The sequence below is a fragment of the Phodopus roborovskii genome, unplaced genomic scaffold (assembly GCF_943737965.1).
Source record: "Phodopus roborovskii unplaced genomic scaffold, PHOROB, whole genome shotgun sequence".
In the NCBI taxonomy this organism is placed as follows: domain Eukaryota; kingdom Metazoa; phylum Chordata; class Mammalia; order Rodentia; family Cricetidae; genus Phodopus; species Phodopus roborovskii.
In genome coordinates, this window is record NW_026126599.1 from 13,326,312 (window position 1) to 13,342,814 (window position 16,503).

Below are 16,503 nucleotides of genomic sequence, written 5' to 3' on the forward strand. Positions count from 1 at the left end.
CACATGGTCACCTTTAGTCATGATAGTGATGAAATCATATGACATCTGTCTTCTTCATGCCCAAAGATAGGGAAGTCACATGGTATCCACCCTCTCCAACCTAGCAAAGATGGCTGCAGGCCATGTGGCTTTGGCTCCCACACTGTTTCTGTTTAAAATGTGCAAAATGTAACCTGAGGCCATGACCTGTAAGACATTTAAGGATGCTGGTGGGTGTGGAATGCCTGTGTCTTAGGTGTGTTTAAGTTAGTAAGATTCTTCTTGGAGCACTAAGTGGAGCTGGACAAATGCTATTGAAGAGCCCTTCCTTCATTACCACTAAGTGCGCATTTCACAGAGGTCAGAAGAGAGTATCAGCTTCCCTGGAAAGGGAAGTCTAGTAGAGAATACTCTGTTGGGAAATTTCTTTCTTTCTTTCTTTCTTTCTTTCTTTCTTTCTTTCTTTCTTCCTTCCTTCCTTCCTTCCTTCCTTCCTTCCTTCCTTCCTTTCTTCTTTCTTTCTTTCTTTCTTAATTTAATATTTTTTTAATTTAAATCTGAAACAAGCTTGTTTTACATGTCAATCCCAGTTCCTGCACCCTCCCTTCCTCCCTTGTCCCCCCATCAATCCCCATCCCCTTCCCTTTCTGCTCTCCAGGGAGGGTGATGCCTTCCATGGGGAATCTTCTAAGTCTGTCATATCATTTGGGGCAGGGGCTAGGACCTCCTCCATGTGTCTAGGTTGAGAGAGTATCCCTCCATTTGGAATGGGCTCCCAAAGTCCATTAGTATAAAAGGGATAAATACTGATCCACTACCAGAGGTCCCATAGACTGCCTAGTCCTGCTAACTAACATCCACATTCAGGGGGTCTGGGTCAATCCTATGCTGGTTTCCCAGCTATCAGACTGAGGTGCATGAGCTCCTCCTTGTTCAGGTCAGCTGATTCCATGGGTTTCTCCAGCCTGGTCTTGACCCCTTTGCTTATCACTCCTCCCTCTCTGTAACTAGATTCCAGGAGTTCAGCCCAGTGTTTACCTGTGGGTGTCTGTTTCCATCAGCTTCTGCATGAAGGCTCTAGGATGGCACATAAGGTAGTCATCAATACCATTTTAAGGCAGCCTCTCCAGTATTGCTTAGAGTATTAGTTGGGGTCATCCTTGCAGATCTCTGGACATTTCCCTAGTGCCACATTTCTCCCTCTATTATGGTATCTCTTTTCTTGCTCTCCTCTATTTTTTTCTGTGACTCAATCTTCCTGCTCCATCATGCCCACCTCTCCCCTACTCTTCCTCCTAACTCCCTCTCCCCTCCCTCCATGCTCCCAGTTTGTTTGGGAGATCTTGTCCCTTTCTGCTTCTCCAGGGGACCATGTATGTCTCTCTTAGGGCCCTCCTTCTTTCCTAGCTGTTCTGGTGGTGTAGATTGTAGGCTGGTAATCCTTTGCTCTATGTCTAAAATCCATATATGAATGTGTACATACCATGTTCGTCTTTTTGTGACTGGGTTACCTCACTCAGGATGGTTTCTTCAAGTTCCATCCAATTTGCCTGCAAATTTCAAGATTCCATTTTTTTTTTCTTCTGAATAGTACTCCATTATGTAAATGTACCATATTTTCTCCATCCATTCTTCAGTTGAGAGGCATTTAGGTTGCTTCCAAATTCTGGCTATTACAAATAATGCTGCTATGAACATAGTTGAACAGATGTCCTTGTTGTATGAATGTGCATCTTTTGGGTATATGCCTAAGAGTAGAATTACTGGATCTTGAGGTAGTCTGATTCCCATTTTCCTCAGGAACTGCCATACTGATTTCCAAAGTGGCTGTATGAGTTTGCACTCCCACCAGCAGTGGAAGAATATAGCCCTTTCTCCACATCCTCTCCAGCATAAACTGTCTTTGGTGTTTTGATTTTAGCAATTCTGACAGGAGTAAGATGGTGTCTCAGAGTTGTTTTGATTTACATTTCCCTGATGGCTAAAGATGTTGAGTACTTTCTTAATGTCTGTCAGCCATTTTGGATTGCTCTGTTGAGAATTCCCTATTTAGTTCTGTATTCCACTTATTAATTGGATTATTTGGTGTTTTGGTGACTAGCTTCTTGAGTTCTTTGTATATTTTGGAGATCAGCTCTCTGTCAGATGTAGGGTTGGTGAAGATCTTTTCCAATTCTGTGGGCTGCCGTTTTGTCTTGTTGATTGTGTCCTTTGCCTTATAGAAGCTTTTCAATTTTAGGAGGTCCCATTTATTAATTGTTGATCTCAGTGTCTGTGCTATTGGTGTTATGTTCAGGAAATGGTCTCCTGTACCAAGTTCAAGGGTACTTCCCAGTTTCTCTTCTAAGAGGTTCAGTGTGGCTGGATTTATGTTGAGGTCTTTGATCCATTTGACCTTATTTTGCATATAGTGATAAATATGGATCTATCTGCAATCTTCTACACATTCCTATCCAGTTATGCCAGTACCATTTATTGAAGATGCTTTTTTCCATTGTATAATTTTAGCTTCTTTGTCAAAAATCAGGTGTTTGTAGATGTGTGGGTTAACATCAGGGTTTTTAATTCAATTCCATTGGACTACCTGTCTATTTTTGTGCCAATACCAAGCCATACTCAGGACTATAGCTCTATAATAGAGCTTGAAGTCTGGGATGGTGTTGCCTCTGGAAGTTCCTTTATTGTACAGGGTTGTTTTTGGCCATTCTGGGTCTTTTGTTTTTCAATATAAGGTTGAACATTGTCCTTTCAAGGTCAGGGAAGAATTATGCTGGGATTTTGATGTGCATTACATTGAATCTGTAGATTGTTTTTGGCAAGATTGCCAATTTTACTATGTTGATCCTACCTATCCAAAATCATAGGAGATCTTCCCATTTTCTGGTATCTTCTTTAATTTCTTTCCTGAAAGACTCAAAGTTCTTATTATATATGTCTTTCACTTGTTTGGTTAGCATTACCCCAAGATATTTTTATGTTGTTTGTGGCTATTGTAAAGGGTGATTTTTTTTTCTGATTTCATTCTTAGCCCCTTTATCGTCTGTATATAGTAGGGCTACTGTTTTGGTTTTTTTTTTTGTTTGTTTGTTTCATTTTTTGAGTTAATCTTGTATCCTGTTACTTTGATGAAGGTGTTTATCAGCTGTAGGTGTTCCCTGTTAGAGTTTTTTTGAATCAGTTATGTAAACTATCATATCATCTGCAAATAGTGACAGTTTGACTTCTTTCTTTCCAATTTGTATCCCCTTGATCTCCTTTTGTTGTCTTATTGCTCTGGCTAGTACTTCAGTACAGTATTGAAAAGATTGAAGAGATATGGAGATAGTGGGCAGCCTTGTCTTGTTTCTGATTTTAGAGGAATTGCATTGAGTTTCTCTCCATTTAGTTTGATGATGGCTGTTGGTTAGCTGTATGTTGCTTTTACTATGTTCAGGTATGTTCCTGTTATCCCTGCTGTCGAAGACCTCTATCATGAAGGGGTCTTGGATTTTTCAAAGGCTTTTTCAGCATCAAGTGAGATTATCATTTAGTTTTTCTTTTTTAATTTGTTTATATGGTAGATTACATTGATGGATTTTCATATGTTGAACCATCCCTGCATCCCTGGGACTAAGCCTACTTGGTCATGGTGAATGATTTCTCTGATGTGTTCTTGGATTGGATTTGCCAGTATTTTATTGAGTATTTTTGAATCAATGTTCAAGAGGGATATTGGTCTGTAGTTCTCTTTCTTAGTTGTGTCTTTGTGTGGCGTGGGCAACAAGGTTATTGTGGCCTCGTAAAAAGAGTTTGGTAATGACCCTTCTGCTTCTATTGTGTGGAACAATTTGAGGAGTATTGGTCTTAGCTCTTCTTTAATTTCTGGTAGAATTCTGCACTGAAACCAGCTGAAGTTTTTTTTTTTTTTTTTTTTTTTTTTTGTTTTTTTTTTTGTTTTTTTGTTTTTTTTGGTTGGGAGGCTTTTGATGACTACTTCTATTTCATATGGGGTTATATGTCAATTTAAGTTGCTTATCTGTTCTTGGTTTAATTTTTGTAAGTAATATCTATCCAGAAAATTGTCCATTTCCTTAAAATTTTTGAATACTGTGGAGTACAGGTTTTCCAACTATGACCTGAAGACTCTCTAGCTTTTCTCAGTGTCCATTGTTATGTCCCTTTTTTTATTTCTGATTTTGTTAATTTGCATATTCTCTTTCTGACTTTTGGTTAGTTTTATAAAGGTTTGTCTATCTTGTTGATTTTCTTGAAGAACCGACTCTTTGTTATGTTGTTTGTATTGTTTTCATAGTTTCTACTTTATTGATTTCAGCCCTCAAAATGATTAATTCCTGGGTGTTTATTCCTCTGGGTGAGTTTGATTCTTTTTGTTCCTCAGCTTTCAGTTGTGCTGTTAATTCTCTAGTGTGGCTATTCTCTGGTTTCTTTATGTGGGCACTTCGTGCGATGAACTTTCCTCATAGCACTGCTTTCTAAGTGTCCCATAAGTTGGGTATGTTGTGTCTTTGTTCTCATTGAATTCTAGAAAGTCTTTAATTTCTTTCTTTATTTCTTCCGTTACCCAGGAATGGTGCAATTGCACATTATTCAATATCCATGAATGTGCAAGGTTTCTGCAATTTGTGTTGTTGTTGAATTCTAACTTTAAAGCACCCTGGTCTGATATGATAAGCGGGTTATTCCAATTTTTTTTGTACCTATTGAGGTTTGCTATATTGCCGAGTATGTGGTCGATTTTAGAGAAGGTTCCATGTGGTGCTGAGAATAAAGTATGTTCTTTTGTGTTTGGATGGCATGTTCTATGAATGTTTGTTAAACCCTATTGGGTCATAACTTCTGTTAGTTCTTTTATTTCTTTGTTAAGTTTCTATCTGGTGGTCCTGTCTAGTATTGAGAGTGGGGTGTTGAAAGTGTGTGAGGTTTTATGAGAGATTTGAGTTTTAGTAATGTTTCTTTTATGAATGTGGGCGTCTTATATTTGGGGCATATATGTTCAGAATTGAGACCTCATCTTGATTGATTTCTCTTGTGATAAATAGGAAATGACCTTCTTCATCTCTTTTGATTGATTTTAGTTTAAGGTCTAATTTGTTAGATATTAGGATTGCTACATCCGATTATTTCTTGGGTCCATTTGATTGGAAAATCTTTTCCCAACCCTTAACTCTCAGGTAACATCTGTCTTTGAAGTTGAGGTGTGTTTCTTGTATGCAGCAGAAGGATGGATTCTGTCTTTGTATCCAATCTGTTAGCCTGTATTTTTTTTATAGGCTAGTTAATATCGCATGCGCGCGCGTGTGTTTGTGTGTGTGTATTCTGTTTTTTTTTTTTTGGACAGGGTTTCTCTGTATTGCTTTGGAGCCTGTCCTGGATCTAGGTCTGTAGACCAGGCAGGCCTCAAAATCACAGAGATATATCTGCCTCTGTCTCCTGAGTGCTGGAATTAAAGGTGTGTACCACCAACACCCAGCTAAGACCATTAATTATTGAGGGATATTAATGACCATTGATTGTTAATTCTTGTTTGTTTTGGATTTGTTGGTGGTAGTATTGTGTGTGGATTCCCCCCTCTCCCATATTTATTTTGACATTTGGCAAAGTGGGAGTATCTATTGCCTATGTTTTTGTGGGTGTAGTTGACTTCCTTGGGTTGGAATTTTCCTTCCAGAACTTTCTGTAGGGTTGGTTTAGTGGATATATATTGTTTAAATTTGGTTTTGTCATGGAATATTTGGTTTCTCTATCTACAGTGATTGAAAGCTTTGCTAGGTATAGTAGTCTGGGCTGGCATCCGTGATCTCTTAGTGTTGGTAGAACATGTATCCAGGACCTTCTGGCCTTTAGAGTTTCCATGGAGAAGTCAGGTGTAATTGTGATAGGTTTGCTTTTATATGTTACTTGGCCTTTTTCCTTTGCTGCTCTTAGTATTTTTTTCTTTATTTTGTATGTTTGATGTTTTGATTATTATTATTATGTGGCAAGGGGACTTTTTTGTGGTCCACTCTATTTCGTGTTCTGTTTGCTTCTTGTACTTTCATTGGCTTGTCTTTCTTTAGGTTGGGAAAGTTTTCTTCTATGATTTTGTTGAATATATTTTCTGCACCTTTGAGTTGGGTTATTTTACCTTCTTCTATACCTACTATTCTTAATTTTGGCCTTTTCATGGTCCTATATTTCCTGGATATTTGTGTCAGGGATTTGTTGGACTTATGATTTCTTTGGTTGATGAATCTATTTCTGCTAGTGTATCTTCAATGCCTGAGATTCTCTCTTCCATCTCTTGTATTCTATTGCATCTGTAGTTCCTGATAATTTGCCTAGCTTTTTTGTTTTCTATTTCCAGCATTCCCTGAGACTATTTTTTTTGTCTCTGTGTCAGCTTTCAAACTTTGCACTGTTTGAATTGTTTCTTGCAACTTTTTGGTTTGTTTTTTCCTCCATTTCTTGATTTTTTTTTGTTTTTTCTTCCATTTACTTAAGGGATTTTCTCATTACCTCTTTGAGGGTCTCTATAATCATCATAAAGTTGTTTTTAGGGTTGTTCTCTTCTTCATCTGTGTAGAAAGGTTCAGGTCTTGCTGGTCCCTAGACTCTGGTGGTGAACTTTCTGTTGTTGACTGGCATCTACCCATTCCGTCTTCCAGTGTGTACCGGTAGGGTCTCCCCATCTCCTGGTAGGTACAGGATCAAGGTTCTCTTCCAGTTGGTACAAGCAGGTCCAATACTCCAATGACTCTCTTCTAGTGGGCGGTGGCGGGAATCCTCCCTTGGGTGGAGGTGGGACCAGAACTCTGGCAGTCTCTGGACAGGCCAGTTGCCAGGGCGAGCTCCCTTGAATGCAGTCCCCAGTCCTCAGGAGACTCTGAGCAGGGCACAGGAAGGTGGGCTCCTTCCATGTTTGGAGGTGGGACCAGGACGCTGGTAGACTCCAGATGGTCTGGTCCACTCTGAAGAGCAGGGCACCTGAAGGCAGGCTGGACACAGCCATAGGAAATTTCTAGAACCTAGTATGCTAATTTAAATGAAAAAAATATGTCAAGCTGCCCTTGAGCCTCTCATACTCTCATAAGTAATCCTAATAAACTCTTGGTTCACTGGTCTAGACTTGGGTGGAATTGTTTCTTTTATTACCTGGGGTTGATAAGAGTCAGAGAACAGACCCACCTGGGGTCAACCACCATTCTTAGTGTCACCACTACTAGTACTGTTGTCAGTGTGTCAAGGGCTACAGCGTGCCCTCAAAGGACTTGATTCTCACTTTCCATCTTTATGTGAGTTCCGAGAATCAAATCCAGGTGTTCAGGCATCCAAGGCAAGTGCTTTACATCTCCCCCCAAACCCAAGCCATCTTGCTGCAACCCCTCCCCCCCACAGCCATTCTTGTCCTGCCCTCCTATTGGGAGTCCAGCCCCCTAAGTGACTTATCACCAAGGAGGCAAAGCTTGGTGCACTGACTGAGGTGAGATGCTGTGTTTCTCCGTGTACATACATCCTGAGCAAAGAGCCAGCCTTCCATCTGTTCTTCAGTAATTTCTTACACATATACAATGTATTTAGATCATATCCACACTCCTATCCTTGCCAGCAGCTCTTCCCAGACTCTCTCATTCCCTTCTCTACTTTACTTCCTCCTTCTCTTTTTGTAGCCCACTGACAGCTAATGCTAAGTAGGAGATTGGGTGTGACCATCTGATATCAGAGCTGGGGTGGGAGTGGGGACAGGAGGATTGAGGACATCTCTGTCTGCCAGCCTCGCTGAAAAGGAGGTCTTCTCCATTCACTCAGAGGAGACTCTGTTTCCAAGGAATAAAGCAGGCCATGGTAGAGGGGGGACACTGGTCTCCACATGCATGTGCTGGATGTGTGCACCCGCACACACACAGGTACACACACATGAATCACGCCCCTCCACACAAACACTCACAGAAACCATAGAGAGCTTTGTTCATATTTCAAAAAAGTTACCAGAATTCTCCTTGAAATAAGGAAGAGGAATAAAGAGAAACTCACAGATGGGAGAAAATGCTTACACATGATGAATTCTGTAGAGACCCATGTCCTCCGGCTGGGGATACTGCTTAGCTGGTAAAGTGCTTGCCATGGGAGCACAAGGAGCCAAGTTCACTCCTCAGAGCTCATGTAAAAGACCAGGCATGGTAGTTTGTAGTGATACACTGTTTATGATCTAACAAAGCTTGCCTGAAGATCAGAGTGCAAAGCTAGTCACAGCCATAGAGGCCAGGCAGTGGTGGCACAAGCCTTTTATCCTAGCAGCCACACTTGTTAGCTATAGAAGCTGGATGGTGCTGGTATATGCCTTTAATCCCAGCACTAGAGATACATAAGACAAGAGCTCAGGGTCTCATTCGTGTATTCAGTATTTACCTTCAGCATTTAGTTTCCAGTTACGGTGAGCACAAGATTGCCCCAGCTTTGGTAGGGGTAAGAATTGGTGGCTGGCTGCTTTGCTTCTCTGATCTTCAGCTTTTACCCCAATATCTGTGCTGGGTTTTATTATTGGTGCTATAGTAGAGCATGCTCGTGATCCCAGACCTGGGAAGGCAGGGACAGGAGAATGGCTGCTGCACTTGGTCCGGCCTTACGCAGCCTATACCGCCTACGTAACAAGCTCCAGGTTCAGCGAGAGATGCTGGGACTTAATTAAGTTTCCTGTTGCTGTGATAAACTACTCCAACAAAAACCCTTTAGAGGAGAAAGGGTTTATTCAGTTTACAATTCCATGTTAGTCCATTATTGCTGGAACTTGACCAGCACAGAGAGCATGTCTGTAACCCTCCACTCCCAAACTGATCAAAACCTTCTTTCTTTCAAAAGCACCCTCATGATTGTGCTCATAGACCTGTCTCTTAGTTGACTGGAGATTGTTGGTTTACAATCAGGCTTAACCATCACACAAACAGTGGAATGTTATTTGGGAGTGAATATGAAAAAGTTGTGATAGACTCTACACTGTGGGCCTTAGGGATATTGTGCCAAGTAAAACAGACTAGTTGCGGAAAGAAAGGCGTTGCAGAATTTTGTTTGCAGGAGGACCCAAAAGTGGTGACTTGTACAGAGATAGGAAAGGGGATGTAGATTTCCAGGGGGCTGTGTGAGCTATTGTTTAATGGGTACAGTTTTAATTTTGTTCTGATAAGGAGATAAAAACTGGCCAGTTGGGGCAGGGTCCTCCAGTGCAGCAGTTTCCAGGATGTCCTTGATGGAGGCCAGAAATGCCAGAAGGGAATTCTGGGACCTGGTCCCTTCTTGTCTCTCACCCTTGTCTGGAAGCTACGAGGACGTGACTGAGTCCGAGAGGCACCTGATGCCTAGTGGGACCAGCTCACCCCTCTTATGCCCCACTCCAGTTTCTGCCATAAGTCCTCTGAAAGACCCCCCCCACACACCTAGCAGTTCATTTGTACCCTATTTCCAGGATCCCTCCTGCTACACAGTACTCACCATTACTGTGAATCATCAAATCTGTGAATCACCTGCCCCCCTCCATTTTAAAAGGCTTAGAATGTTGCCATGTGTTTCCAATGCAAGCTCTGAAAAAAGCAGAGATAGGATTTCTAGAGTGTGCTGGCCAGCTAGCCTAGCCAAGGTGGTGAGTACCAACAAGGTAAAAATGAGAGACTCTGTCTCAAATATGCAAGATGGATGTCAGTGAAGACACCTGAGATTGACCATTGGTGTGCTTGTGCATATGTGTGCACGCACGCGCGCGCGCGCGCACACACACACACACACACACACACACACACAGAGCAAACGAGGAAGCAGCTGTAGTTAAGATCTTCATGTTCACAGAAGAAGGAACTGGCATACACTGTGGATTAAGTTCAGTCACCCTGCAGGGTCATTTTGGCAACAGGTGTTAAAGACAGATGAGACATCATTTTCTGGTGCAGGTCATAGCAGTCTTCTTGCAGATCCAGTATTTCTTAACTGTGCACGGGACGTCATTCCAGCCATCATCTCTAAATTCTGCGCAGTCTTCTTCCCCTTCATTGTTGGGCTCCCCTTTGTTCCAATATTTCATGAAACTGCAAAACCAAGTGTAGTGGTTTGATGAGAGTGGCTCACACTGGCTTGGTCTCCAGTAGGTGGGACTAGGGTGTGTGGCCTTGTTGGAGCAGGGACCATCATGAATGAGGGTGGGCCTTGCGGTTTCAAAAGCCCATAACATTCCTACTTACCTCTCTCTGTCTTGTGCTCATGGACCAAGACGTGGACTCTTAGCTAGTTCTCCAGCACCATGCCTGCTTTCCTGCTGCCATGCTTTCTGACCTGATGGTCATGGTCTCTAACTCCCTTGGAACCATGAACCCCAATTAAATGCTTTTGTTTTTCATAAATTTCCTTGGCCAATGCCCATCAAAGTATGAGAATTAGTCCCACCTCCCCTTCCCCCCCACCATGTTTCTCCCTTCCACCTCTCTCTCCCGTGTGTGTGTGTGTGTGTGTGTGTGTGTGTGTGTGTGTGTGTGTGGTAGCATTACACATTAATTGTACATGCAGAGGCCAGAGGTTTACCCCAGACATCTTTAGTTGCTCTCCGCCTTGATTTTTGAGGCAGGTCTCTCAATGACATAGACTCTACTAATTCAGCTAGACTGTTTAATGAGCATCAGGAATCCACTGTTTCTGCCTTCCCAGGGCCGAGATGACAAGCACATGCCAAAACACTTGGCTTTCTATGTGGTTCAGAGGATAGAAGTCAGGTCCTCATGCATGCACCATGTGATGGCCAGTTTTCAGTGTCAACTTCACATAACTTAGAGTTGCCTGCAAAGAGTCTCAGGGACAGTCTATGTTGGGTTGGCCTGTGGGAGCATCTGTGGAGGGCTTTCTTAATTATGGTAAGAGGTATGGGAAGACCCAGTCCACCATGAGCAGCACCACTACCTTGGCTGGGGGCCCTGAACTGTGTAAGAGTGGGAAAACCAGCAGGTGAATGAACACATGCATGTTCATTTCTTTTTCCTCTTAAATGTGGGTGTGGTGTCACTAGCTGCCTCAACTTCCCCACGATGACAGATTGGAACCCAAAATAATAAAGGATGAACTAATCCATTTTCTCGTCTAACTTGCTTGTAGGTCAGTGTATTTTATCATAGCAACAGAAATGAAACTAGCAAGCAATTTATCAACTCATCCACCACCTGACCTCTCAAACATGTTTCTATCAGTGAAATGGATTGCTTTCACATCTGCCCTGCATGCATTACAGATGTGACCTGTTCTGGGATCAATGAGGTGCCTTTGACATTGGTCCATGATCCTTGTGAGCTTCCATGATTAAAGGGGGCAGTTTTACTGAAGGTTTCCTCTTCAAATATAACCAACCAACTCATATTCCACAGACTTAACCATCTCCATCCCAAGAATTTGTACTTTTGGCCTCTATATCCTATCCAGGGTCAAAGACCATAGTGCCATGAACAGCATCTACATCCCAGAACTCATGGACACTCCACACTGGCCAGTCCTAAGCTGGTATACAGCACCAAAATAAAAGTTCTTGCCTTCAACCTCTCCCCACACATGTGCATATGTGCCTGCCCCACATGTGTGCACACACAATGGAGAAAGTAGTTAGGGGTTGGTTTTGCTTTGCTTGTTTGCTTTTAACCAGCATCCACATCTTCCTCTGCTTCCTGGTTACGGAAGCCATAGAACCAGTTTTCTCAAGCTCCTGCCAGCATGCCTTCACCATTATGGTAGACTGTACCCTCAAATTGAGAGGCAAATTAATCATTTCTTATATTGATTTTGTCAGGTATTTAGTTATAACAACAAGAACACATCATCCCATAGATTTTCCATTAATGAACTTCATTTCAATGACTTGTGCAGGCTACAAACCCCTTCTCCATACCTTCTGGTAGATTTCCAAGAACCTGGCATCTTATAAGCATATGTTATGAAGGGCCCCTTCCTTCACAAGTAAATGTCTTTTATCCTAGAGGGCTAGGGTATGGAGACATCCAAAGGAGAACTCTAGGCATCATTTGCGGATGCCGCTGTGGTTGGGGTATGCAATGTCTCTCACAGGCTCAGTGTTTGTACACCCAGTCCCCAGTTGGCTCTGTCTGAGAAGGTTGTGGGACCCTTAGGCACTGGGAGAAGCAGATCACTGGCATGGGCCTCAAGCTCTTATAGCCTGGCCCACTTGTTTACTCTCAGCTTCCTGACTGCCATTGCCATGTGACCAGCCAACTCCAGCTCCTGCTGCCATGCCATCCCCACCATGATGCAACATGTCCCCTGGATCTGTGAACCAGGTAAATCCTTTCTCTCTATCACAGCAACAGAAGTAAGTAACAAACTACCAGAAGCTACTGGATGTCCCTTTTCTCCCAGATTTACCTGAACAGCAGATGTGAACCATCCACCCAGTGCCACACACCTTCGTGCTTCAGGTCTGACAGCCCCATCCAGGCATAGCCTTTCTCTTTCGAAGTCTGCTGCAGGAAGCTCTGGGGGGGGGGCAGGGAAGCAGTCAGGGAGAGGCTATGTACCTTTATTCTACCTGTTGTTCTCCTGCCCCAACTCTTAGCAGGAAGTTCTGCTTGCAGTCTGAGACTCCCCTTTCCAGGCTATCACCACAAGGTCTCCTGGCTCCCACATCTGTATCCTCTTTGTTCTGAAATGCCTCTCATGACCCATGCTAAATTGCCTTATGAGGAGTTCTGAGCATGCTCAGATGGATCAACTCATCACTGGATATAAGTGCTAAAGCCAGATTGTACCAGTTCTTCATTTCTGATCATGCATGCGACTTCTTTTGAGCTGTCCATTGAGTCCCATTGGTAACTTGAATTCAGTCAGGATGGCAACATTTATGACAGGGGAATTGGCAAATGGTAGACATCTGGCTTTCTTTTAAATTTCAATGCAGGAAGACATTCAGTGCTTCCCAGTGTACCAATAGAAACCACCTACATGGTGTTGCCTAAAGCACCCACCCATATTCAGATGCTGTTGATGGTAGTGGTGGTGATGGCAGTGATGGTAATGATGGTGATGGCGGTGAATGTGATGGTGGTGGTGATGGTGGTGTGTGTGTGTGTGTGTGTGTGTGTGTGTGTGTGTGTGTGTGAAACATGGTTCTTGGGACCTTTTTATTTATACTCTCCTTTCCCAAGGGGAACAAGCAGTACTCATTCATAATCTAAACTACAAAACGGTGTCTCCTCAGATACTTGTGGTCAGATGTATGTACCAGAACTGGATCCCACCAGATGTACCTGCTCATCTTCACTTTTGATGATGACTAGTTGGGCTCCCATTTCCCTGCAGGCGGTGACAGAGTCATGCCAGTTCTGTTGGAACATGGAGAAGAAGTAACAGTTTCCTTGGAAGAATGTCCAGTCCCAGGGGCAGTGGCGGCACAGGCGGCCTGTTGGGGGAGGTTGGTTAGGTGGAGATGCACTTGGCTTTCCATGTTCTTGTGCCTGCCCAGCCTTCAAGCCCTGTAGGAGTTCCTGAGACACAGCTGGGAAGCAACCCTCTTTATTGCGTGAGTGTATACCTCAGCCCAAGAGAACCTGAAAGTCCTGGCATCTCCTCAAGCCTGGGGAAAGGATGAATGTAGAGTTCAGAACAGACCTTTGGAGACTGGCTAACAGGGTTTCAACCAAGTGCATAGTTCATTGGGCCTAATTTCCACTAACCAGTCAGTAAATTAACTAATTTATGAGAGAATGGGTGTAGTTATGCCCATGCAATGATATGTATGTAGAGGTCAGATGACAAATTGAGGGAGCAGGTTCTCCTCTTCCACTTTGGGACTCCCAGGAACTAAACCTAGGACATCAGGTTTAATGGCAAGTGGTTTTAACTGCTGAGCCACATCCCCCGCTCATTGCCTCCTTTATGTAAAGTTACCAAGTCAATGAGAAGTGGAAGCTCAGCAAGGGGTGGTGGTGGAAGCCAAGCCATGTAACATGGAGACCCTCTGAGCCCCTGGGACCTCCTACATCCAGTCACTCACTTATTTGAGGCTTCAGCTGGCTCATTTTCTGGTATATCTTCTCCTTTTTTGCTTGATCTTGTCCCCAGGAGTTGGCAATACTGGAGACTATGACAAGAAAAGGAATCTGAAATTATTGAACACGTATTATAGTCATGGCCTGCAATCACCACCTAGGGACTTTTTTCTTTTAAACAAAGTATCTCATTTAATACCTCTTTTTAAAAATTGCACATGGGTGTGCATGTGCATGCATCTTGTGACTGTGGGCATGCTGTCACACACCTGAGGAGTCAGGGTAGACAACTCTGGGTATCTGTCCCTACCTCCCACTTTGTTTGATACAGGTTCTCTTATCCACCACTGTGTATACCAGATTAGCTAGCCTGCAAGCTTCAAGGGTTCTCCTGTTTCTGCTGCCCATCTCAACATAGCTAGGGTTACAGAAACATGACTACCAAGTCCTGATCCACATGTATTCTGGGATTGAAACTCAGGACCTCATGCTTATTTGAAAATGCTTTATATGGTAAGCTATCTGTCTAGCTGATGGTTTAATAATTCTTGAGGATGAAGAAATCTGATATTCAGAGGAAACTGATTGGCCAGGGTAAGTGGATCCAGGACCCTCCTCTATGCCAGGGGTGAGAAGGGCTCTGAGAAATTACTGGAAGTACCTAGCCTCTAGCCTATCTCTCTCATGGACTTCCCACCCAGCTGGAAGGTCTTACCAGGGAGCCCCCACCCCTCAGACCTGCCTGACCTTTGACAAGGACAGCCAGAAGGAGAACAGAAGAAAGTGCGAGGCAGAACAGCTGCAGCATGAAGGGGACATGGCCATGGCACAGGTGCTCTGCAGGAGAGAGAGTGGAAGCTTCATCACGACAGTGTCCCCAAAACACTAGACCCATAAACATCAGCACCCTCTTCCCAGATGCACAGCTTTGTTCTCCCTGGATCCATTGTGGTCCAACCTTTACTTACCTAGGATCCAAGACTTTTTTCTGACTCAACCATTCCATAATTTAATAGTCCAGACCTCATTTTTCTTGTTCCTAGGACTCAAGATTCCAAAACCTGTGTCATCTCTCTAGAATCCCAGAACTTACATTCATCTCCTCTATCTCTAAGGAACATCCCAGTATGTCCTTCTTCATGACCAGAACTTCAGCCACTCTCATCACCAGGACCCAGGATCCAGGACCCAGGAGTCAGGAGCCTTGTATTTCTATCTTTCCAGGACCCAGGAGGACTTCTCCAGAATATAGTTCAGTCCCTCCAGACCCAACCACCTCAGGACTTAAGAGCCCAGATTTCAATCTTTGAACATTTCAGGGCCCTCTGTCTCCCTTGAACCCAGGAGTTCAGTCTCCCAGCTGGCCAAGGGCCCAGGACTCTAAGAACCCAGCTTTCACTTGCAGAATACACAGTCTCTGCTTAGTAGAACCAAGGGGTCTAGTTCTTACTTCCACAGGACCCAGGAGTCCAGCCCTCAAGACCCACATCCTCAGCATCCAGGATCCAGTTATCAGCTCCCACTTCTATTGGACTGAGAGGTCCAGTTTCAGCCTCCAACTCCTCAGCACCCCAGTGCTCCTCTCCCTAAGACTTGCTTGTGGTCCTCAACCTCCACCCTGCAGCAACCAGGAGTTCAGTCCTCAGTCTCCACCTCCGCAGTACCCAGAGGTCCAATCTGCAGCCTCCTCCTCCTCCCTCAGTCTATGAGATCCATACATCCATTCCCCCAGCTCCTACCTGTCTTTCCCCCACCCCTTTTACCTGTAGCCCTCCTGAGAACATAGGGTGGTTGGAATCTGAAGGCTTTGATGGAGTATCTGGTGCCGCTGGTTATGAGGTGTTTGTCATCTGAGTGGACAGAGTGTCAGTCACATCTTTAGCAAAATGAGACTCAAGGTGACCCCACTGAAACCCCTCTCCAAGTCCTCAGAATCCTGGGGGTCCAGCGGCTGCCCCATCTCTTCCTCAGACTCATCCATGTTTCACTACTGTCCTCCTGTGCTGGAGACTGTTGGCGATAAAGGCATCTATTTACCACCCACTTTTGTTCACTTCTTGAATCTATTCTGAGTCAGGAAGTGAAACAAGGAACTGTGAGACAGAAGATGCTAAAGGGAGGTGGATGAGCCCCTGACACACCATTCCATGTAACTTATCATTCCTGGAATGGAAGGGCAAGCAGCAATTCTACTGTTCCTGGAAACATGGTCCTCTCTGATCCCATGATTTGCTGTCTTGATGTGAGGATGTCATCACATCCAATCCATTGCTGCTGACTTGGGAGAGGGGATTTGTAATGATTAGCTTTAACTGTGAACTTAACACAATCTAGAATCCTCTGAAAGAGAGTCTCGCCAAGGGATTGTTTATACTGGCTTAAGTTAACTTACATGGGAAGACCTATTCCAGCCTGTGCCAACCCTAGACAGGGGTTGGGGTGAGGGTCAAGCACTGTGTAAGTGTGGAAGATGCAGCTGAGTGCAGGCAAATGTGGAGTCACGTCTTTCTGCTCTTGATTGTAATGT

At 43.8% G+C, this 16,503-nt stretch overlaps 1 protein-coding gene across 1 annotated transcript; it reads right to left on the reverse strand.

Annotated features, from left to right (window-relative positions):
• Positions 1–9,818: 9,818 nt before the first annotated feature.
• Positions 9,819–15,850, reverse strand: LOC127237210 (CD209 antigen-like protein C). The gene is made up of 6 exons (XM_051205322.1): positions 15,740–15,850; positions 14,724–14,813; positions 13,982–14,068; positions 13,236–13,387; positions 12,355–12,464; positions 9,819–10,028 (listed from the first exon to the last, which is right to left on the reverse strand). Exons 2-6 carry the CDS (start codon positions 14,782–14,784, stop codon positions 9,878–9,880), a joined length of 561 nt encoding a protein of 186 aa, XP_051061279.1. The 5' UTR covers positions 14,785–14,813; positions 15,740–15,850; the 3' UTR covers positions 9,819–9,877.
• Positions 15,851–16,503: the final 653 nt, after the last annotated feature.